Genomic DNA, 25,319 nt, shown 5'->3' on the forward strand with positions numbered 1-25,319 from the left:
AAAATGTAACTGTTGTTTTTAATGTGACAGTGAGATGGTGTTATTTGCAAATTAGAGAAAGGCGATGTAACCTGGAATTAATCAAAAATTTTGGTAGTATTCAAATAAATACCAGTAAATTTGCCTCTGCTATTGAAGTAAATGATAATTGACTTAACTGTGTAACATAATATCCACAGAGGCCCTGAGAGACAAGAGGAAAATGTCAATAAATAAATTAAGAATTTGGCATATTTTAGAGTTTTGATTGTTTTAGCTCATTACACACATACAGTATAACGTGTACTTCCCATGTTAGAGTGATGGAGTATAATCAGAGTGATTTAGTTCATATCAATAAAGGGATAGTAGCATTTTTTTTAAAGTTGGGTTGTATGATCTACAAAAAGCCCCTAAGTACTTTAATTGCAGTAGAAGACTCTGCACTCCTCCCGTAGGCAACGCCAGCCCATAGCCCTGCCCAGAGATTTACAACATACATTGTTGTGAATGGACCCAAATAAACTGCCTATTTTCGTGGCCTAAAAGAGGTTTTACCTGAAAAAGAAATACACAGTTCCATTGTTAGCTATAATATAATTTTTTCCAGCCCCTCGAAGTGTTTGTAGATCATACAACCCCACTTTAAAAAAAAATGCTATTACCCCTTTAATGTAGTGCCACTGCCAGTCAAAACCAACCAGCTGTCACATTCAGGGAAGGCAGCACACACCGTCCAATAACAGACATCCCAGCTATTGATGCTCCTTAAAACAAAGACAGCACCATCCACAATGACTTGTTTAAGAGCAGCTAGAGTTTATCATGACCTCTGGTACACAGAGATATTGAAAAATGGACAATGTAAGTGGAGGTAGACTTTCCCTCATTGATTTTTTGTGTTGTTTTTTGGAACTTATATTCACCAGTTTTAAGACGATATGGGAAATAGTTGATGTTTCTCACTGACTTAAAACTGTCAGTGGAAATGTTATTACGGTTCTTATTGGTACCAGAGAATCAAATTATGTGCTATCTTTTATACTGAACAACACACATCCAATAATAACCTAGAAACCTTATTAAAACTCCCACTATCCACTATCCCACTTTACCTCTCAAAACACAGTCAACACAACTTTCATTAACACGACTTCCATGGATGGCGTTACTTCAGGCGTTTCCCTCCTCAGGCCCTCATGTTCTCATTGTTTTGATTTGATCTGGAAAAAATATGAAGAATTCAGTTAGTCAAAGTAAAAAAAAAAAAAATGGAGAAGGTTACCCTAACAAATGAAATGCTGCACATCCAAACTGAGGATGACTGCTGTCCTCCGAGCTAGAAGACTTCATCTGGATTGTTCCCTCAGGAATTTGATATAAAGACATCAGCATGAAGATGAGAGGAAGAAGATGCCCAGGAGTTTTCCACTGACTTTAGGCTCAGAATAACACACAAGCTCACTTAGCTAGTCACAGTGACAGAGTAAATACAGTAAGGTAAAACTAGGTTAGTTTACACCATCATCTACAGCTAGGGAGGAACACAACATTTATAAAACACCCAATACTCACTGTATAATTTGATCTAAGGAAGGATTTGAATGAGAAAATGAAAAAAAGGAAAATATTGTTGATGTAGTGGAGCAGTTTACACAGGTTCTCTCACTTTGATTCACATGAAACTCTCATCGTACCTTGTAACCAGTCGACTCCTTCCTGTAAACCTTCTCCTTTCAAAGCATCTGTGGCACTGAAACATAAAACAACAGTGTGTCTTCAAAATTTAGTCACATCCTGGCTGCTGCTTTTGCTGTAAAGGAAACTGCAAAAATTGTAGCATACCGGTAAGAAAATACAAATAAATATGTTGCTGCTCCCAGTTGAGTCTCTAAACTGTAGTAAACAGTGGAGTACTTTGTCCAACAAGTCTACACCACAACTGGGCTGAAGATTCCTCTTTATTTTCTCATAGAAGCAAGCTTAGCTGCAAGACTCAATATAAGTGGTATAATCTTTATAGAGTAGTACTAGTAGTTCAGCATAAGTGATCAATGACTACTTTCTTAAGCAGCATATTTGTTCTCACATTCTGTTTGTTTAGAGGAATCAGCTATAGAAAAAGCAAGGCTTAATGAATAAAATCACATTTCCACTCTAAATAAACAGATTCTGTGTGCTGACAAACCATTGTGTGTGTGATTTGACATTCCATCCGTGATAGTAAGCTAATAAAGATGTATGGATGCTCATACCAAATGTGCCAGGGTTTGTCTTTGATGTTCTCCAAACAGAGCAGCTGTGAGACCTTCACTGACGACAGAGCATCCCTGACATCCATCTTGTTGGCGAAGAACAGGATGGGGATCCTCCTGTGTTTGATATCTGTTGAGACAGAAGATAAGATAGTTTTAGTGTTGTTCACGTCAAACAATAAAACAAAAACAACTTGAAAGAAAACCTGACAAAGCCTTTATGAAATAAGGTTATTTTGGGGAAAAATAAATGTATACTACTTATCACAAAGTGTAAAAACCCATCTTGACGTATTCTGTACCAAGGATAAGATCAAGAATCATGTTACATATGTACAACTTTACCAGGATGATTTAGTAATGTGTCCAACTCTTCTTTGGCCACAACCATCCTCAGTTTGTCTGCACTGTCAATGACAAATATGATTGCCTGACCTTCCCTGGAGAAAACAAAGAGATTGGAAATATTCATATGTATATCAACTGCAAATATGACAAATGAGATTATTGTTTTTGTGTCATTAGTACACTCACTTGTAATAATGTTCCCAAAGGTTTCTGTATCTGCCTTGACCAGACATGTCAAATACTGTGAACGAAAGACTAAGAGAAGAGAAGAGAAGAGAAGAGAAGAGAAGAGAAGAGAAGAGAAGAAAAATATAAGAATTTGTAACATAACATGACATAATTAATTGGACTTTTAATTTTACATCATGTCCAACAAGCTGTCGTTTTATGATGAACAGCTACCTGGAGGTCTTGAACTTCTCTATGCTGAAGCCAATGGTTGGGACGATGTCTTGTGCCTGGGCCTGAACAACACATATTTAATGTTATCAAGGAGCACACATTTGCAACATATTTGAAGTTTCTCTCTAGCTGTAAATATGGAAACACATGCATGGCATAATTACAAGATATGAGGGAGGAAAGTACACAACTTAAAACTCATGTAATCACAAATTAACGTGGATCATACACAAAATGACAAGTGTAGCTGTGTGAGTGAATAAATGTCTCTATGTCAGGCACAGGCAGACTTACATTGGAAGGCTTGAGCTGGTTGATGATGGTGGTTTTTCCACTGTTGTCCAGACCGAGACACAGCACGTTCACCTCCTTCTTCAACCCCAGCCATCCTGCCAACTTGTCAAACAGCCCCATTGGCTATCCAGCAACCATCAGCTGTCTGTCTGATCTTCAAGACAAAACGAAAAACAAAAAAACACACTTTCAGATCTACAACATCAACACCCACAATTATACATTAAGGTATAACCAATAATAAATACATAATAAAATAGTATAGTATAGTGATATCACTGACCACTTCTTTGTTTGATCACCTCAGATGTTTATAACTACAAGCAGGCTGTATGTACACATGCACATACAGTTGATTATGGTGGTCAAACTTTCTGTTAATGTCAACAGTTAAGCAAGTGGAAGATTAAATGATCTCTGAAATGTATAAAGTTAAATATGAAACATTATTTTAAAGCAATATCAGTGTATTATTTTTGTTTTCTACAATTTTTGAGGGGAAAGGGAAAACAAAGCAGCAGCCTGAAAAATAATGGGAAACCCAGGAGACTTGAGCTCTCAGATAACTTTGACCAAGGTATCAGACATGATATTTTCTATTTACATGCTGTGATAATCTCCAAAGAAGGGCTACTAGGTACTAACTATGCAGGGTGGCCCAACCTTTGCTGTTGGCCCTTTTTCTTTTCTGTCATTTTGAAAATGTAAAAGTAAAAGTAAAATAAAATATATATTTATATTGAGAATGTGTCATCTGTAACGTTATGCCTTTTGGAGATCATTTAATCTTCCACTTGCTTAACTGCTCACTTTAACATACATTTTAACCAGAGGTGCGCTAACTTTTGCATGCCACTATAGATACATAATATAGGCTACTGTCTACCAGATCTACCTGGACAGCGTTAATTGCACGACTTCTTTGACTACAGCATTGAAAGAACAGTTTGGTAAGGAATAATGAATAAATGAATAAACGTGTGTTGACTGGAAAACCATTACATTTGCCTTCTCATTGCGTGTCAACTGTTGTTGACCCTGACGTAACAAGAGGCAACAGCTTCTGCAAAGACTCTGCAACTTTGTATTGACTTCCAGCCCCTATTCAAAAGTCTTTATGTTAACCTAAAGAGGACACTTGCTGTGTGTTTATTAACATGACAGTACAGTAACATTACATTAGCATTAGCGACGACTTTTACTCGCTATCCGTTAGCTCAATAAGCTAACATGCTAACCGGGTTCTAACGTAATTAACATTCGTTTAGTTAATCTCTTGTTGTTAATGTTGCTAGTTAGCCTTAGCTAACGTCAACGTCTAGCCACTCATCATTTCGGCTTTTCGGGGTTACACAGACAGAATCTAACGTTGGCTAAAAGCACGGTTATATTGCCATTCTTATGAGAAAGTCACAGACATAAGACATAACGAGCGACACCCGATTGAAAACATAACTTTTGGGTTTCAGTCACGGCTAACACGTTAGCTGCTAACGTTAGCTTGTATTATCCTTCACCCGGACCGTCTTGTAGCGCTGGGGTTTTACCTGTAATTTTGACTTGGGATCTTGCTTCCAGGATGCACTCAGCACTCAACAACAACACAAAAGGACGCGGTCAGACAAGTGTTTCATTCATTTCTCCTTCACTCTCATACGCTCCGGGTCTACAGAGGGGAGGAAAAAAACCCTGGGTTATTTACACTGTGTTGCTGGGAGACCGCTGAGCCGACTCAAGCCTGCCCCCCGCAGGACAAACAGAGCTACACATCTAGCCATGGTGATACTAACATGTCTGTGCAATAACACTATGCATCAGCTCAGCTCAGAGAGCACCACACATGAGCACCTGGGGCTTTAAATACAATAAATATTTTATCAATTTAACTACCTAGCCAACAGTAATAACATTTAATACTGGCCATGCATCTTTTAATTACACAGAGACAAAAAAGCTCTTTTGGGGCCCTGTACTTGGTTGGCACCACTGGTCCACACACACTACCTCCCGTGGTATAATGTTTTACTACAGTATGCAGAGTAAAGAGTAGGATGCAGAGTGCATGAAATGGATTTAAAAAATAAAATAAGAACAGCAGACTAGTATCACCATGAAAAGTAAAACTATTTTTACTGCAAACATGTCCTTATGGTTAGTATGTATGAGGCAAATATTTATTCTGTTGTGCAATAATCACCCAACTTAACTTATATTACCAAAAATAAAAATCTGCAGCTGAATTTAACTTTGCAAAATTATGCAAATTACATTGGACAAAACAACATAAAAACAAGTTGGAAAATATTTACCTTTGTAAATGGCTAAAATGCCACATTAAATATAAAATGTTTTGGACAAAAAGAGTTCACCACACATGTTGCCATTGTCTTTGGCTCATGAAGCCTGTATGTCTTTGATCTATAACCGTCCACCAACACCTGTTTGACAAACTCACCTGACAATTCTTCATGTCCAGAAAACGTGTCAGTCTCTTGAGTGACAATTAAGAGGACATCGTTATTGTGTGTGTGTGTGTGTGTGTTTGAGAGAGGGAGAGGGCATGCATCCATGGATACCTGCACTAATGTGCATGAGAGATACATGTAGAAGCCGGTTGCCTGGGGTGGTTAAAGTCTGAGAGAAAACGAAGTATTAAAATAGGGTTGTTTATTAAGGAACAAACATACTGAATAAAACATACAACTTTTCACAAGACTTTTTGTACAAGACATACTGCATTATCATGAGGATAGAACATATATTTCTATAAAATCTTTTGACATTCAGCGGTCTTCAGCTCAAAAAACATGATTGTATTTACCATTCTGTCAATCTTTATTTCTGGTGAGTTGATTCATAAACCAGCTGGATAGGTTGTTATTAAAGTCACACACTGTACCTTACGTTACCATACCATATATTCTACCCATGTCTTCTCTGGTCATGAGGTAACAGACTTGAGACCATTCAAAGTCAATAGAGACCATTGGATTGTCACTTGGAAAGAGAAGAGGTATTGGTGAACACTTGAATAGACACTAGAGAAAAGAAGTCCTTAATTCAAGTGAATGCTAGTAATTGCTGAGATAATAAAGAGACCGCATTTGGCCAACGCTGACAGAGGTTGATCGTTGTGGAGGCTTTATTGATAATGATCCATAAGATGATGAGTGTGTGTTAACTAGACCGCATGTGGTCTCCCAGCGGATCGTTCTCTCGTGAGCAGCATGTGGTACCTGCTACACCTAACAGTCTGGTGTTTGTGCAATTAGTCGAATGACGATGCAAAGGAACTCTTCCAGCTCAGTGTGCAGCACACACACAGTCTGTCTTTGTGCAGCGGTCTCACACTTGGAAGCCGCTCTGTTGGATGTGGTGAAGCTGTAGGCGCAGAGACTGTATGCTGCTTATAATTCTCCTCTGGTGACCGATCAAACAGACTCCGATACGCCTGATGTCGCTGAAGGGGGACGAGAAAAAATTCAGGCAGTTTGAAATTAATGGTTTGGTGGGAGCAGAAGATAGACATGACATAAATGCAATCAATGAAGTTGGCCATGTCACTTTTAACTGCCACAAGCACATTCAGAGAAGTTATAGATATCAAGAACAATAACTATATTTAGCACAGCAGGATACATGCTGTAATGATAGTAGTACTAGCAATATAGCTCATAACAAGACAGAGAGAAACTCTGCTACTGGGAATTACTGTAGCTTTATAATGACACAGTTTAAAGCCAAGACAAATAGTGTTATTATATATTTATCCATCATAAAACAAACATTTAAAAGCTGTTTGAATGTTCCCCTGTGTAACTTCTTCCGGCCACTCCAGCTTCCTCTCACAATCGGAAAATCCATGCTCATTAGGTTAAATCTAAACTGCCCATGTGAATTTGAGTGTGACTATTGTTCATCTCTGTATGTCCAGACTGTACTCTGCCCTCGCCAAATGTCAGCTGGGATTGCCTCTTGCCCCAACTGTGACCCTATAAGGATGAGCAGTATATACTGATGTATTATTTAACAGTGCAATCATTTCCACTACAAACATAATTGTTCCTCTGTTCCTTAGGTGCTTCTTTGTTTGCTTTAAGTGTGTGTTTTAATACTGTTGTAACGTTACTCACTCTATACTCATGGTTGAAATGGAATCCAGTGTTGTGTATCCTGCTGCGAGGAAGTTGTTCTTATACTGGCTCATTTTGATGGAGTCAAGCCAGTCGCCGATGGAGATGAAAAGTGGGTAGTCTGGCATGTCCTCTGGGGAGTCGAGATAACTAGGATGACAAACAGTTAAGTTAAGTTAAGCATACTTGTACATCATTTAAATGTTGCACGATATTTTAACAGTATTTTCCTAAATTTGTGCCTGTGAGCTGGAAACCTTGTATACTCTAATCAGTGTTGGGAACGTTACTTTTAAAAAGTAATTAGTTATAGTTACTAATTACTTCTCCCAAAAAGTAACTGAGAATAACTGAGTTAGTAACTCCACTACTTCACTATAATAGTAACTAATTACCAGGGAAAGTAACTATTGCGTTACTTTTTCTTTCTTTTTTTTAAGTTTAAATATGTCGAAGAATTTGGATTTTTTTTCTCTCATTTTTAAATTGTATTTTATTGTTTTCATATATTTCACTGATCGCAATTATGGAATGCGAGTGTGTGTTTTATTGAAAGCGAGGCTGGTGTGCCTATGAAAATAGGTTACAGTGGGTTTTTTAAGTGCTGTGGCTACAAGCAAATCTCATATTGTCTCTGTACAAAGACAACAAAGACCTTTTTAAATGTGAAAACAGCGGAGACCTATTCAAGATTTGCGTTTAATAACAGGCGAAACATCGAAATTAATTTATTCATGGCCACATTAAGTGAAATTATTAACTTTACCGATTATCCATCTGATTATCTGTCCTGCTGAGAGCGCACAACAGCCAGGGTATCTGCGGATCCTTAAAAAGTCTTAAATTCATGTATCTAAAATTAAGGCCTTAAAAAGTATTAAATTTATTAGAAAATTCTAAGATGGTCTTAAATATATAATACACAGCATCATAAAATATGTATGCACTTAAACTTTTATATGAAATAACAGGGTAGGCCTGGGTCTTAAAAAGTGTAAAATGTGAAAATCTAAATTTTAGGTCTTAAAATGTCTTAAATTTGAATTATTGTGTTCAAGTCTTAAATAATTTTAGACAGGTCTTACATTTTCTTATGCCCACCATGGGCGAGCATTTCACTCGCATTTGCCCCTAAAAAATGTGTGAACCGGAAAAATCACAAAAAGAAAGAGCACACGATTGGTCAAAAACTACAAATCCCACAATTATCTGGCCTCAACAATAACAGTAGTTAGTGTAAGTGAGGGAGAGTGGAACTGTAGGTGAAAAGAGGAAACAACGCCACGTCTGGTCCTGTTCTATGTTGTTCGTTCACACCGTCACCGTTTATTCGTTACGTCCGCGGTGTAAAAGGCCGTGACGCAAAGACGCGATTCGGCGCGAGACGCGATTAGGCGCGAGACGCGGTATACGCGACTTTTTTTTTTTTGCGACGCTACACCCGATTCTTTTATGGCGACGGGACCTTCGCGTCTTCGTCCTTTTCATCGTGTTTGGTGGGAAGACCCGCAAGACCCGCAAGGGGCTTCCCACCAAACACGAGGAACGCTTTTTTTTCGCTCGAGTTTATACGCGCGACCAAACGCGAGATACGCGAGAAATGCGATTTATCGCTCGTTTTGACTTTGTGTAAATTCGCGTCTTCACGAGCCCGCCCATTTTCACTACAACAACAACATTTTTCTGCTCTCACCAACCATGGTTGAGGTCACAACGCTGCTGTAGCTGCTCTGGAAGAGTTCCAGCTGATGAGCTACAGAGACTTTAGAGTAAAGAGGAGCAGTGCGTCGCTGTGTCGGACTGTTTGGATTTAATGAAGAAGCTGCACAGAGTCAGGTGAGCAGAAGCTCAGGACAAACACTTCGCTCCGGGACATAATGTAGCTACACTTCACATGTTCTTGTCTTTTACCTCAGGGAGATTAAAGTAGTGTCTGTTTCCACTTTCCCTCCGATCTCGGCAGCTTCCCTCTGCTAGTCTGTGTGTGTGAGGCTAAACTGCGTGCGCGTGTGATTTGTGTACAAACTGAACACTGCCTCTGATTGGCTTAGCATGAAACCTTACTCTGCCTCAACCAATCATCATCACTTATGCGGTTGTCTCGTCCCTCCCTCCTCCCCCCTCCCCTCACCAAAGGAGAGGAGGAAAAAAAAACAACAGTTTAGCAGCTTCTGTGGCTGAGATGAGATGAGCCAAGTCGGAGGACAACGGCTTCACTGAGTAGTTTGTAACGCGCCTCATTTAATTGTCGGTAACGGTAACGGCGTTGTAACGGTGGAAATAGTAATTAGTTAGATTACTCGTTACTGAAAAAGATAACGCCGTTAGTAACGCCGTTTATTTTAACGCCGTTATTCCCATCACTGACTCTAATAGGCCATAACCTTCTACCTTGATGCAATCTGCATCAACATGGACACACTTCGAGAAATGATAAGACAAGTAGGGACTCAAAGAGAATATGTCATATGTTATTTATATTATATTTATATTATTATTATTATTTATTTTTTTGACAAATGTATGTAACACTGCTGGATTATGTGAAGAATGCAAGAAAAAATTGTGGAAAACTTTCTGCTCCAGAAATAAGATGTACTTAAACACAAATTTGTTTTATATTCTAAAAAGTGGACTGCAAAAACTTTATGCGGTCCTATATGCATAGGTGCTATGGTCAGCAATTAACAAGCACCTGAACACACCACCAGAGGGACTCTACTTACACCTGAATTACCTTTACTGACAAAAATCAAATATTCGTTGCAGTGCTAAATCTCAAGTTAATACGTGCAACATGATTTTTATATCCTACTGAGACTGAAAGTACTGTATGAGTTTGTATTAACCAGCGCTTACCTCTCAACATCGTTCACCAAAGTCAGCAGACTACTGGGGTTGATTATGAGTTTGTCAAGGAAGGAGAGCACATCATTGAAGCGCGGGCGCTGGCTGGACTCCTTCTGCCAGCAGTGCAGCATCAACTGGTGCAGCGTCACAGGGCATCCCATCGGCGCCGGGAGACGGTAACCCTCTTCAATTGATAAAATAACCTGCAACAGAAAAAAATATTTTTTCATCTAAAACAGAGCAATAGCAGCTCCAGTTTTAAATTGAGTTATTCTATAAATGATGGTATAGTATAAATGGTGTATTGGGGTCACCACACTTCAGTGGTTTTAAACTTTTTAATGGGATCAGCAGCTTACGTCTTGATTGGACATCTCCCAGTAGGGCCTCTCGCCATATGACATCACTTCCCACATGACGATGGCGTAGCTCCACACGTCACTAGATGAGGAAAACTTCCCATAAGCGATAGCCTCTGGTGCTGTCCAGCGTATTGGGATCTTTCCTCCCTGAAACACAAGCAGCACATAATAAACTTGTTAAGTCGATATTAAGAATTTAGCATAAGAGCTCTCAGATAACTCCTGTTAGATCCACACTCACTGTGGCGGTGTAGGCTGCTTCAGTCTCATCCTCAAGGACTCTTGACATCCCAAAGTCAGACACCTTACACACCAGGTTTTCATCCACCAAGATGTTGCGAGCAGCCAGGTCCCTGTGAACGTAGCCCATTTCTGAAAGGTACGTCATGCCGACTGCAATGCCACGCAGCATGCCGACCAGCTGGAGCACGGTGAACTGACCGTCACGTGTCTGAAGTAGATGTGAGAGAGAAGGATGAGACGGACGGAGAGAGAGAAAGAGAGAGGACAAATGTGGTGTCATGAAGACATTAACTCCTCAGAAAGTGTAAATCCGGGAGCATGAACTCATCTCACCCGGAGGAACGAGTCAAGTGCTCCATTCTCCATGTACTCCACCACGATCATCACTGGTCTGCCTGAGGAAAAAGTAAAACACATGATTTAAGTGAGAAACAGAGAAAAGAGACTGAAGTAAAGACTTTCAGGAGAAAGAAGAATGCACACTCATAGACATACAAAGGAGAGCTTACTCTTAGTGACGACTCCCTCCAGCCTGATGATGTTGGGGTTATTGAACTGTCCCATGATTGAGGCCTCGCGCAAGAAGTCTCTCCTCTGTTGTTCCATATAACCTCCTTTAAGTGTCTTTATTGCCACAGATATGCCCATCCTTCCAGGTTTACGCAAACGACCACTGCAGACTTCACCAAATTCACCTGCAAGAACACAATACACACGTGCATACATCAAGTCTAGCATATCATACAATATATTCACATTCTGCAACAAATAATCACACAGTTTAAGTCTCATGGAAAGATTATGTTTTACATCTTTTTCTGCAGAAGTCATTGCTGCCTTTATTATGTTTATTGTTCTTAGTAAAGGAGTAAGAAGCAGTTTACATCCCTGTGTGTCCAGACTGTATGACTTTAAAGGTATTAAATAAAAAGTATTAGTATAAGTGTATTTATGAATGAGGTCACTGTGACCTTTGACAAACAAATTCATCCTTGTGTTCAAGTGGCTAAGTTCCCTCATGGCAAAACCCCCAAAACATAATTCTTCTGACCACGGCTGTCGCTGGTGTGGAAGAATAACAAAAGTGGACAAGTATTAAACTACGGTGTTCTGCATTTGCCGTGCAATTTTGAAAATAGGTCAGTGAACACACCCCTCCACCAGATGGAGCTTGTGTCATAAGAACCAGACAAATACAAGACAACTTCACTTTCACTCATGGGCTAAATGACAGAAACAATCTGTTCAGTTTAATGAACCATCAAACATTATTATTCACAGTCTGCTCCTCCAAGGTACCGTATCATAAAATCAGCTTGCTGAGAGACTATAATAATTTTAAAGTTACTTCTCGGGATTTAATATTTCTAATAAAATAAAATTGTTTCTCAGTGTGAAGCCACTGACACAAATCAGTGTAATATCAATTTAGCACAAAATACCCAGATTAAAATAACGACATGCAGAAAATTATCTTTTGCTAGAATTTATTGGTTGGTATTGATTTTACCTGCACCAATCACCCTTTCGATACATATGTATGTGGGGTCTATCTCTCTGGCAAATTCCTCCACAGCCTGAGTGGGGTCTTCGTACGTATCTGGATCCACATAAGTCTTTATCCCAGAAAATGGGACTGGAAAAGAAGAAGCACAAACACACAGTGTGATATTTTGCATATTATTTTGGAGCAGAACAAACAAAACAAAACAAACTGCAGCGCCGCAGCAAATTTGTGAGATTTAATGACAGCATTGAATCACAACATTGGAGCATATCCAAGACACAGCATATGCTGGCTTGACCTTGGTACACAACTCTCTCTCTAAACAACTTCACATATATTTTTTATTAAAACACAGATGCTTACCTTCATAATACCAACAAATGAACAGCATGTGTTGGCTCTTTAGAAAATATCGTTCCTCTTTTAAGCTGACATTTAACTTATCTAGAAAATGTTCCCAAACATAGACTGAATCTAATTTCTATACCAGTTTTATGTTTTCTCAAATAATCATACTACTGTATTTTAATGCATTAAACATAAAGTATTTGTCTGCACAAAGAAGTAACTACACAAGTCTATGTCCCTTATACAGCACATACAGTATAACTCAGTTTTGTGGGGACTGAGCCAGAAAAGTTGATCCTTGACTCTAATACAGTATTCATTACTACAGTATGAGTCCATAAGGGTTGGTGTATTTGCTCCGGTTACACTGCAAGGGTTCAGAAAGAGAGAAAGAGCAGAGAAAATGCCCCAGAGCACTGTGTGTATAGAAACACTGCAGGCAGCCAGACTTCAGCATCCTCCTCTCCGACCGAGGCTGAGGACGACGCTGCTGCAGTGAGCGCTGTGCATTATGACTGGCACAAATGATAACTTGAAGCAGCCCGTGGTACACCTCCAACAGACGAGCTGGGGACTAAATGTATTTTATGGCTGTGTCAGCTCATATTGCGCCGGGTTGAAGGCTTCGTCTGAGATAGATTCCATTTTGGAGTCTACACTCCTGCCTCTGTCTCCAGGGTGTCTGGGCTCAGCGCTGTAATAGAACAAGACTTTTCTACCAGTTTGTTGAGCCTGCTGGCTTCTGCCCCCCCACCCCCCACCCCCCGCCTGGGGTGATGGCTCCCCAGAACACAACAACAAAGAGCAAACAACAGAAAAAGACTAACAAAGGGGAGGATTACTAACTATTCAAATCATTTTCCTAATATTTGATAAAAAAAAAGGCTCATAAATGCAAATTTGTTCTTTGTCATTTAGCAAAATTAGACAGTCATATGCAAAATTAAAATGTATGAGCAGAGAACAGCAGCAAAACAGTTGCACACAAACAGTAATAATGGTCTAATGCTGTGTGTGAGTGTGTGTATGTATGTTACAATATTGTATTCACACAAATCAAGGCTATAAATGGTTGAATGGGAGCCACGCTGGACGCTGGTGCTCCTGCAGGCCTCGGATCGAATTCTACAAGAAATCTGTCTGCACTGTCTTTGTAAATGAGACAACACAGTTGTGTTCTCCAACAATGATACACCGCCCCCGCGGGGCAATCAATGTCCATGTTTTTATCTGTGATTGTAGCACCACAGTTGTGTCAGCTGCGAACAGCAGTTACCAGGGTGTTGTCAAAATGTATAAGAAAGTGTATGAGCTCCTGTTGTGTATGGGTGAAAACATTTAGCACTACAAAGGGGCCAGTTTGTGTAATTTTGGGGCATCAAAGGATGCTTAACATTTAAAGTTTTTAAACTTTTTTTTTTTTTTTTTCAAAAATGCAAAACAGCGTTAGTGAAGCTTTGGAATATGTAGCATGATATCTGTTGTAGCATGCATCCTACCAGTATGTAGAGCCACACACAGAGACACTAAAAATACTCTACCATGTCCACTGTGGAAGCGAGTCCTCCTCTTCTCCTCTGATTTCATCCTGGCTTTAATGTAGCCTTGACACCTGGACAGGTGGACCAGATCACAAAATTCATTCATTCATTCATTTATTCATTCAGATGCTAAAAACAAGCAAAAAAGTATAATGTGTAAAGAAATTAAAGGGATAGTTCACCCAAAATTCAAATTTCACTCATTATCTACTCACTCTCATGTCGACTAAGGGCTGGGAGAAGTTTCAGAGTCCTCCGTGCCTTCTCTGAGTTACGGGGGGGGGGGGGTCCGCGCAGCATTACTTGTCCATATAATGGTTGTGAATGGATACCACTTTTCATCGTCCAAAAAGACACACCAAAAAACATCCAGATACCTCCATACTGCTCATATGTAATGTCCGTCTTGTATTGAAGCCCCGACATGAGAAATTGTTCCACCGGTCAGTTCAAATCACGCAAGATTTGCACTGACACAGGAAGAGCAGTGAACTGAGACACTGGGAGCTTCCGCTACAAACAAGCTTAAAATATAGACTTATTTAATTTTTTTCGGAACAATTTCTCATGTTGGGGCTTCAATACAAGAGGGACATTACAGACGAGCACTATGGAGGTATTTGGATGTTTTTGGTGTGTCTTTTTGGACGAAGAAAAGTGAGCACCATTCACAACCATTATATGGACAAATACTGCTGCGCGGACCCCCCCCGTAACTCCGAGAAGGCACGGAGGACTCTGAAAATTCTCCCAGCCCTTAGTCGACATGAGGGTGAGTAGATAATGAGTGAAATTTGAATTTTGGGTGAACTATCCCTTTACAGTAATAAGTTTACTCCCCACAAAAGGTGGAAAAGTGAGCTTTTATTTTGAGAGTCAAAACTGCATTAGCCTCTCAGTTCCATTAGGCCTTTGTGTGTAGCGCCAAGTTACAAGTCTTTTGGTTTACAAAGATGTCTCTGCACCAAAAAAAACAACAACCCAAAAACTAAACTAAACAACTCCTTTTAAAGCTTTTTTTTGTTTTTGCCTTTAAGTTTTTCTTTTTATTTTCTCACTTCCCACTTTCATCATATTTGCAGTTCCACAAATTCAAGTTTTTCAAAGCTTAGTCTCCTTAGAGACGAAGAGTTTGGACAACAGTAGTAATCAAACACTCGTATTCCACAAAAAGAACAATATGGATCCTCCATGGGAGAAAAACACACAGGAGGATTAGAATACACTAATGCTTTGCAGCTTTTTTACTTTAAGAGTATTTCTTTATATACAATAGTTTTTTAAGTTGCTCAAAAACCTGGGTGGAAGAGAAACTGGAGATGTGTAGAACTTCATTCATTTTTAATGGAGGGATGCAGAGGCACTCTCCCATGCAAAACCCAAACATTGAAGAATACTGTATATTCATACTGATGTAACTCACAGGTAGCCTTATGTAACAATGGAAGATATTGATCATGCAAATGTAAATGTAATTTTCTGTGATTTGATCAGATATTTTCAGCATGACATTCGCAAATTGTGTGATCAGCTTCATCTTGTATCACAATTAAGAATCCAGACAAAGTATGCACTGATCCTGAGCCATTTTTCATTGCGCTTTAATAAATGTCTCTAATGGTGAAACGCTGTGAACCAGAGGCAGACTGAAGACAACAGTCTGAACTAACCTGGAGAAGTTAATGGAATGGAGCAAACTGCTGGTACATGCATTACAAGCTGAGTAATTAGGCAGAAAATTGGTTCAGCCATTTGGAAAATAAGAGTGTCTGCTTGCTGGCAAAAGAGAGTCCATTAACAGAGTTCTGGTTGTAGCAGCACCCCGGAGATTATGAGAAGAAGCACAGAGGGGTGTGTGTGTATGTGTGTGTGTGTGTGTGTGTGTATGTGACAGAGAGTATGTGTGTGTGGTGTTAACGACAAAGCTGCACCAAAGAGTCACAGGGGGTGTTTTACCGTCCAGTAATGAGCAGGAAGAGCGTGAGGATGACCAACAGGGAGAAGCCTCCTACGGACGCCGTGACGACCACCAGGACTTGACCCTGATCAGCGATATCAGGATCTGAGGGAAGGAAGGACAAAGCGGAGACTAATAAGTTCCCGTGCACATTAACCACTCTCACTGTGGCTCACACCAGACAACTGACACACAGTACCTGCTGACACCAGGCTGTCGCAATTTACTGAACACAGAATAGAAAATGGGACTCACTTTCTGTGGTGCTAAAATGAAACTTTATCCATTTTGATGCAATACTGCTTTGTACTGATGCTCATCCAGGTTTTTTTGCCTTAACAGCGCAACCACATTTTAATCATATAAAAAAAAAAGTCAATTTTAAAGTTTTGCAATTCTGCTTCTGCTCTTTATTCAGGATCTAATTCTGATAAATCAGACTGAGACTGAATATTAATCATGTTCATTGTAAAAAAAAAAAAAATGAAAAAAAGGAGCTGCTGCTGCACGGTCAGTTGCACAGAAATCTATTAAACCAATCATTTCTTTTCACTTTCCACTGATATGTTAGAAGCTGAATTTAGCCGGTGAGATCACATTTCTATAACATGACAGCTCCTTACCAACCAACTCAGCTATGACTTGATGGCACCTCTGATGCATGATGTAAGATATGATGAGAAATATAAGCCTATGATTACATTTAGTGCTGTCAAATCTGTCTGCAGTATATGTTTGCTTTAAGTCACATTCACTGAATTGCGCACATTTACTCATCCTCCAAAGTGCCATTTACAGTAGTTTGATGAGTCATTAAACTGCATGTTCTTCCAAATGTCTGCGTAAAATTAAGGTAAAACATAGAGAAATCTGAAAAACTGTGTTGCTACAGCACTGCATGGGTTGATTGAGGTGGGAGAAAGTGGCACATACTGTATATAGATGCACAATCCAAGTATGTAAATTGACTTAAATCAGAAGTATGGGTATATGGGGGTATGCGAATATGCGAATATGAAATCTACATATTCATCACCGAAAGTGTGCGTTTTGTAGGCGGCCGTGCATTCCTGCATATTTCAGGATTAGAATCAGCAGAGCGTTATGCGTTCACTCAAACTGCAGTTAGCACAATTGCACGGGCCTGAATCAAAAAACGTATAGAGCTTATAAACATTTAAATAAACGCTTCATGGCTGAAGAGGCCCTGATGAGTTTCACAGATCCTTACTGTAGCAAAGAGTGACCATAAAATGTCCCCCATGGAACTGTTGGTCAACACAGATGAGTCACTCACTTCCTCCTCTGTACATTGTTTTAAAACTAAACTTCATAATCACTGGGATTTCAACACACATCTGTGCCATTCCTTCCTCCTATATGAGCACAGATAAACCCACAGTTCCTTCATGCCAATCCCCCCCACAGTCGTACCCTCAGCTGCTGTGGCAAACTCAAAGTTGGAGCTGTAAGCTGTGTAGCCAGCGGTGGTGCGAGCGCGCACGTGGAAGACATAGACAGTGGAGGGTCTGAGGCCTGTTACCACCACGCTGGGGGTTTTGGTCCGTGTCGACGAGTAGCTCAGCTGCTCTTGCTCCTAGATAAGCAGAAACAGAAACAGATTTTCCAGAGATGATAAACAAAAGTTCAGGCAAAAACTGTTTTTTCTGTTGTTTTTTTTGCATAAACCTGTTATCACTGCACCGTTTGAACAAAACACATCATTTATCCTATTAACTACCAGAGCAGATGGTGAACAAAGCAGAGATAGTCATTTACTTTGGATGCTGTACATTTACATTTGGGTTTCTGTAAACTAACAACGCAAATTGCTCCATGAGCATTAATAGTGTGTGCATGTATGTAGATCTCACTATGCATTTATGTGCTAAAATCACTGTAATACAAATCAGTGCTAATACTATGCATTAACCCGTGGTTCCCAACCTTTTTTGCCTTGTGACCCCATTTTTACATCATACATTTCTGGCGACTGTCAATCAAGGTGTGCCCGCTCAGATATTTTTATATGCTGCCTTTTATTTGAACTCAATTTGTATTTACGAAAGTGAAAGTATAGAATACAGTTGTTTAAGATTATGTGTGGTGTTTTTAATAACAATTTAAAAAAGAATAATAATTAGTTTTAAAAAAAAGTTACTGATAAAAATATTTTTTTTATCAATTACTAGACATTTCAGGTGACCCCTTTTGAATTCGAGGCGACCCCACGTGGGGTCCAGACCCCAAGGTTGAAAAACACTGAATTAACCTTTATGGCATGAAAACATGGGTCTTTACCTTCTCATAGTATTTGATCTCATAGTCCACTATGTCTGAAGGAGGCTGTTCCACCTCTGACCAGGAGAGGGCGATGCTGTTTTGAGAGGCCCAGTCCTTCCTGACTACACCCACCAGAGCAGGACCTGAGGATGCAGCAGAGGAGGTGCAGGGATTTGAGTGCAACTGAGGGAATAAACCTTTCAGAGGAGCGGCTTGTTTGGAGGAGAGTTCAATAACAACATCAACAACAAAACTACACATCTTTCCACAACATCAATATTTCTGTGGATGCACTAGTGTGAGTCTCTTACTTCTAAAATACTTTTGTAATGGTCGACTTATTTGACTCAGTTAAAAACTGATGTGTTAAAAGACTAAAACGTACAACTGACTTTTGATTTGGAGGAGAAACCTGAGCAAGAAAAGTCTCACTCTTAAAGGGATAGTTCAATATTTTGACAAATTGGCCCATTGCAATAATCCCTATAGTTTTAGGAGTAGGTTTGTTATACCGTTAAAGCAGAAGTGAGTGATCCGGTCGTTTTCGCTAATGCTGCGTTCCAGGCAGGCTTTTGAAATCGTAAATTACAGCTTCAAGTCACAACTTACGACTTTGTAGCGTTCCAGGCAACCCACTCGTGTTTTTCCGACCTGTTTTACTGGTGAAAGTCACTATAACGGCCACTCGTAACTTCCGACCGGTGAACTCGTACCATATCGAACTGGTACCACTTCACGGTCGGAAAAATACGAGTTTCCTTGAACGCACCATAACAGTCCTCGTCGCTACGTCACCACATTCACGGCGTTCCTTGGCTGCATACACAGCCCTGCATGCCGTTCTCTCTCCTCATTGGATAAAAACTGTAGGATACGATAAATGTTTTCTCTTCGGCTCAGAGCAGAGCAGAGGGACTGAGAGACCCGTGTTTCAGTCCAAACACTCTATGTAAGTGATTGCTGTCGGAAGATATAACTATTTAAGACTTATATTAACACAAATATATCACTCACTTCTGCTTTAATTGTCTGTGCAAGCTATTTTTAGAACAGCGGAGCAGAGCTGTGAGCTGCTCAGAGCTACGCTACAGAGGCTAATGGGATTTCTTGGTTTCCCTCATTAAACTCATCAAATACACAATCCAACAACTCCAAAACGCTCTGGTGGACAAGTTGTGACCTGCACATTCCCCACGCTATGGGAGTTGTTTTAGGGGTAAATGCAGAGACTGCTTGTTGGTAAACTGCCCCCGACGGGAACGCGCATCAGCGGTTTTGCAGGAATTTACCTCGAAAACAACTCTGTCTCGTAACTGTTGTGGCAGAAAGAGGTGGAACAAAAGAGGAATCAGACGGTCGAGACACAGGTGTCAGATGGGGATCTTTACCTAACTCAAAAGGGAAAAAGGGGGGAGCAGCTCAGTTTCACTTATCTTGTACTTTGGTCATGTAACTTGGCTCTTATCACTATGTGTGTGTGTGGTGTAGCTAACTATTTCCCAATATTTCCTGGCTTTTCTGTTGTTGTTCTCAACTTGTTCGGCGCCTGTACAGGTCATGGTGGCCTAGTTCAAATCTTGGGTGACCTGGGTTTCACAATCCTAATGGCGCCCGGCCCTACCAGGGACATGATGTGATGTGATATGCACTCTGTTATTCTCCTATAACATTCTGTTATTATCTCATAGCGTGGTGAATGTGCGGGTCACAACTTGTCCATGAGAGCATTTTGTCGTTGTTGGATTGTGTATTTGATGAGTTTGATGAGGGAAACCAAGAATTTCCATGAGCTTCTGTTCTAAAAGCCACCGTTCTAAAAATAGCTTGCACCGACAATTAAGGGTAACGAACCTACTCCTAAAACTATAGGGATTATGGAAATGAGCTAATTTGCCAAAATGTTGGAACTATCCCTTTAAGTGGATCAACTGAGTTCAGACACATAACTGCAAAACAGTCTTCAGCATCACCTAAAAGACACCTACACTGACTAAAGCAGCAGATGGACACATAAAGACAGAAACGACCATCTTACTGTCCAGCTCCAGTGTGTCCAACCACACCCACAGCAACTGTTTATCATGTTTACCATTACTGCTGAATTTGGGGGGATATTTTACGCAAGGTTGCTGAGAAGACATAAAATCATCTAGCAGAGATTCAAATATTTACCATCAATTATTCATAAAGCCAGGGCTCGAACAGATTTGACAAACTAATGGATCCAGTCCCTCTGTTGTTCGGTGTGCTGTTCGAGAGCTCATTGTTGGAATACAAATGCAGGAGCAGGTTGATGTCTTAAACTGTCCTCGTGCTCAGATAAGCAGATAACCTACTATTCACAGGAGGGCACGGAGCGGATGGGGGCACTTCAGAAAAGTGACGCGTCGCTGCATTGAGTTGGACATACTGTGGGAACAGATGCGAGATTCCTGTCTTGTCAAGAAGCCAAGATTTTCTTTCAGCAGCTCAGCACCAAAACACGAGGACTCAAGGTCCCGCAGCTCCATCATTTCAACTTGTCGTAAAACAAAAACAAAAGTGAACATAGGATGCACGGGTTTGATGCTGACTCCTGCAAAAATGCACACGCAAGTGTCCAACTGTCACATTGAAATGCAGTAGTCCCGACTTCAGTCTACTTGATCATGCATTTCTTCAAGGATCTAAAACTCAAAGTCATGTCCAATGAGACTTAGACACAAAATCCTGATCTCTGTATTCATACACATACTCCTATCAAAAGAAAACAAAAATCATTATAAGAGCGTTAATAATCATAAAAGTACATCCTAAATATGCAATAGGATCCCAGTTACTGGAGTCTGATGTCATGTTCTTCCAGGTAACATGTGCCCTTTACTTTCTATCCAGTTAGCAGCTGGTGTCAGAGCTCCACCGAGCTCCTAAAGATGTTGTGGGAATATCTCTGGCCTCTCAGTCTGGCTGCCTGCTGCCGTTATTAACGGCAAACACCAAAGACGCCAACGAATATATATACATGCATGTATTGACAAAACTAAATGAACCAAATGTCATCTGTCCCCACCTTAATTACTATTTTAGCATAATAATGAGCAGTTTAATATCTGCCAAAGTCATTATTACAAGGCCCTCGATTCTTAACGCAATTTACTTCCTCTAAATCTTTCAGCAGGTGAAATAGAAGGAGCTGAAAGCATTTCAGATTTAACTGTGGATAAGTTATTGTTTTTTTCTGACTGATGCATAATCACTCTGCCAATGCAATATGTTCACTGTAATCCTAGAGAAGAAAAATTAAAGGTGCACAGCAAGGCTGCAGCCAGCAATTACTCTCCCAATCAATAAATCTGGCAATTATTTTACACAATAATCAATTCATCTGCGGTTTAGAAAAGGTCAGATATTGGTCCCAGTTTCCTAAATTTCAAGTTCACATCATAACTCACTTTCAGAGCAACAGCATAAAACCAAAGATGTTCTCAACTCACCAAAACAAGAAGCTAAGACTCAAATGAAAAAAAAAACTTAAATTCCCAATGTAATTTTGAATTAGTTTTCTGTAGATTGACTGTAGATCACTTATATTAATACTATATTCCATCTGTTTTGCACAGAGACACATCTGTAGTTGCCCACTACAGTAACATGCATCCAAGTGCATCCAAGAAAATGAAAAGACACAAACAACCTGACGCAAATATCGACTGCTCTGAAGGAGAAGCTTCAACATGCATGTGAAAGACCAGTAGACATGTAAGACGCATCTTGAACAGCTGGACCATGAGCACATGTGTGTTATGGTTCATCCTCAAAATCATTAATACATTTTTCAAAATTAAAATGGGTCGCCAAAGTAAAATTGTAACTGTGTGTTCTTGTCAGTTAACTGAATGTGTTGTGACCATAAATGTCATGTCCAAACGGGCAATGATGATATTTCGCAGTTGGCATCAATGCGACCAGGCAGATGAATATGCATAACCCACTTAAGAGTATGAGAATGTCTGTGAGAATCACATTACTGGAGGGGATTTCTGTCTCCCATACAGTTTTTTAATGTTATGTATCTATCGCCAAGCACCTATGTGTGTGTGTGTGTGTCTGAACTTCCATCTCAGTCTGAACCAAGTGAAGGTTTAAACTTTCTCTCTCTAGGTGAGGAAACTCCCTAAAAACTCTTATGCAAGAAGCTATTCCAGCCTCGGGATAAATCAATGTGCTATTTAGATACCTGCTGCCATGGATGAATGGCTCAAAGAGAACAATTATAGTCATTACAGTTTAATCACAATCCACACAGCTAAAGATAATTGAGAATCTATAAGCTGTCGTTGGTTTTATTGGCAACATGTAAAAATAGGTTAACCCTCAACTTTAACAGATAAAGAAAGGACAGAGGGGGAAAAGGAGCGAGGGAGGGAGTGAACAGGGAGAGCTGTAAAGAAATCCCATGAGGTTGCATCTCCCCAGCATCTGAGTGTATAAATAGAAGTCAGCCTTATTCCCACAGCAAGGGAGATGAAAACAGGAGAGAATCCACTGGAGGAAAGGGAGGAAAAGAGAGAAAAACCTCTTGAATCAGGACACGGCCAAACACAGGGAAATGCTCACACATGGACACATTTAGCATGTGAGAACCTGCCGTGAGTTTGGTTGTTAGTGTTTTGTGATTAGGTGTTTTAATGCGACCGATCGAACACACAAAGAGGAGCAGCAGTTCACACACCTTCAAAACACCAAACCCTCCGAGTGCACTGCATGGTGCATGTATATGAGGATACTTGTCATGGGCAGCCACAGATGCCTCAGGGCCGACAGCATGTCAGATCAGGAAGATACTGTATGGGGGTGTACATTAAGCCATCCCATAATGGCATCATGAGGGTGAACTTGGTGTATTGTATGTGTATAACACTATATGGTAATCCCGCTAAATGTCAAAGGCAATACATGTGGACAGATGGATGATTTAAAATTGGTTTAACTGCACTGTTGAGTTGACGATTGGAAAACATTTTTTTATAAACATTGCAGTAAGTCAGAGGATAAAGTTCCACTGAAAACAATAATCAATCAAATCAAGTCAATTATTCGATAATAAAGGCTAGAATAAGAAATTTCATCCGTAGCAGTAGAGCAGTGAAGTGGGATAAAGCCATGATTGAACCATGATAACCAGCTAAATGATTAACACATCATTAAATCTCACATTTTATGAATGATTTGATTGGATTAGATATGTAATTCAATTCATTTATGTTCCTCCAGGTTCCAGATTTATAAAAACGAATCTGCCCCACCTGCCAACAAAAAAAAAAAAACCTTTAGTGCCCAATAGAAACATATTCCACCTCTGCTACAGAACACAATATATCTTTTCTATCTTTATGGTTACATCTCTTCTCTTGTTGTACTGTAGGAGCACTTCTTTTTTTTCTCCTCTGTGTGGCAAAGACCCTACACAAATTTACACTGATTTCCCTGTGCCTCTTCACCGAGCACTGCAGTGAACTTAGTGGGAGGAATCTTCAGTGAGCAACGCTCTGCTGAGCAATAACGACTGTGTATGTGGAGCAGAGTGCAGTTCACTGTTCATCCTGCTCTCTTGCTACTGCTTTGCATCGCTGCCTTGAAAAGGTGTTAGGACGCCCGCTGACCTTAACCTGCATGTGTGGAGGAGTGCACGCACACACACACACACACACACTCACACTCACACCAGCAATCAGATTGATCAAACATGTTCTCTGGTATCAGCTGAGATCTCACAATGACAAAACTGACTGATCGTGAAAACCCTCATTCTGCTCACAGACACGGCGATCATGCATCTTGCTTAAATGAGCATTACAACTTATCAATTTTAGACGAGCACGCGGGCGACGGGGGAAGAGAAATTATTAGTAATTCTGATGAATAGGTTCAGCATAATCAAAAACATAATGAGGCATTAATATGCATTTGATAAACAGATAGCATGCCAACAGAAAATAAATCTTCCTCTTTCATTCTCACAAAAAAATGAAATAAATCAAAATAAAAAAATCCCGTTAATTGCTAATTCTGCTTTTGGTTGGCTATTATTCCATCACTGACATTACATGAATCACCTCGCACAGCAGCGAGTCCATCCACACTCAGATCTACAATGAGCGTTTCCCTCAGCCTGAATGAATATTCAACCATATTTAAATGTAAAGTAAGTTTTTCAAGTGCTTGAGGAATGTTTTGCATTTAACAGAGATATAGAGCTTTGAAGTTTTTAAATTGATTTTTCCTTTTCATTAAGAAGCTTCCTGGAAGATTTTTCCTCTCTGCGCTTGAATATATATACATATATATTATATATCAAACACCACATATGTTCCTTGTTCATTTACCTTTTTGAGAGTTATGCCTGATGCTGTCAATTAGTACCTGTGGGCTCATACAGCATATGCAAACATTTCAAGTTTTAAAAGAGTGGAGATTATTATGAGCCTTGGAAAACTGCAGATAAAGAGCATGAATAGCAAACTTTCAGAACAGTGCCTTTCTTTTCATATCCTCTCTCATATAAAATGTGCAGCACAGTTACATAACGGCAAAGGATCACAATCATCAAAGTGCAAACAGAAGTATGTGTTCTTATATACTCTCTCTGATGGATGTAGTTATACATATATAGGTTTCTATTGTAGACACAATTCTGAAGCTTGATCAAAGAAAGGTGTTATCTCTTGGAGAAGACAGAGAAGCAAAAACACATACAGTACGTGTGTGGGAGAGAGAAAAACAACAGAGAGAAAGAGCACGAGGCAGAGCTGGGAAATGACTACACAGGACCATATGC

The 25,319-nt window shown here is 39.9% G+C and overlaps 2 protein-coding genes across 2 annotated transcripts in view; both read right to left on the reverse strand.

Annotated features, from left to right (window-relative positions):
• Positions 1-654: 654 nt before the first annotated feature.
• Positions 655-4,938, reverse strand: arl6 (ARF like GTPase 6). The gene is made up of 8 exons (XM_083996434.1): positions 4,826-4,938; positions 3,279-3,432; positions 2,985-3,046; positions 2,769-2,837; positions 2,580-2,674; positions 2,235-2,364; positions 1,677-1,732; positions 655-1,202 (listed from the first exon to the last, which is right to left on the reverse strand). Exons 2-8 carry the CDS (start codon positions 3,396-3,398, stop codon positions 1,177-1,179), a joined length of 558 nt encoding a protein of 185 aa, XP_083852560.1. The 5' UTR covers positions 3,399-3,432; positions 4,826-4,938; the 3' UTR covers positions 655-1,176.
• A 1,685-nt stretch (positions 4,939-6,623) lies between these two features.
• LOC311007431 (ephrin type-A receptor 6-like) overlaps positions 6,624-25,319 on the reverse strand; it is a gene marked incomplete at both ends in the record, with an annotated part of 57,251 nt that continues 38,555 nt past the window's right edge. Inside the window, 12 exons of the mRNA XM_084000615.1 lie at positions 6,624-6,738; positions 7,412-7,561; positions 10,271-10,464; positions 10,621-10,770; positions 10,865-11,074; positions 11,200-11,261; positions 11,376-11,561; positions 12,377-12,502; positions 14,263-14,333; positions 16,219-16,324; positions 17,654-17,816; positions 18,521-18,645. Of these exons, the coding sequence (XP_083856741.1) occupies positions 6,624-6,738; positions 7,412-7,561; positions 10,271-10,464; positions 10,621-10,770; positions 10,865-11,074; positions 11,200-11,261; positions 11,376-11,561; positions 12,377-12,502; positions 14,263-14,333; positions 16,219-16,324; positions 17,654-17,816; positions 18,521-18,645 (1,658 nt within the window). The remainder of the gene's footprint in view (positions 6,739-7,411; positions 7,562-10,270; positions 10,465-10,620; positions 10,771-10,864; positions 11,075-11,199; positions 11,262-11,375; positions 11,562-12,376; positions 12,503-14,262; positions 14,334-16,218; positions 16,325-17,653; positions 17,817-18,520; positions 18,646-25,319) is intronic.

The sequence above is a fragment of the Trachurus trachurus genome (genome assembly GCF_905171665.1).
Source record: "Trachurus trachurus genome assembly, chromosome: 3".
NCBI lineage: Eukaryota > Metazoa > Chordata > Actinopteri > Carangiformes > Carangidae > Trachurus > Trachurus trachurus.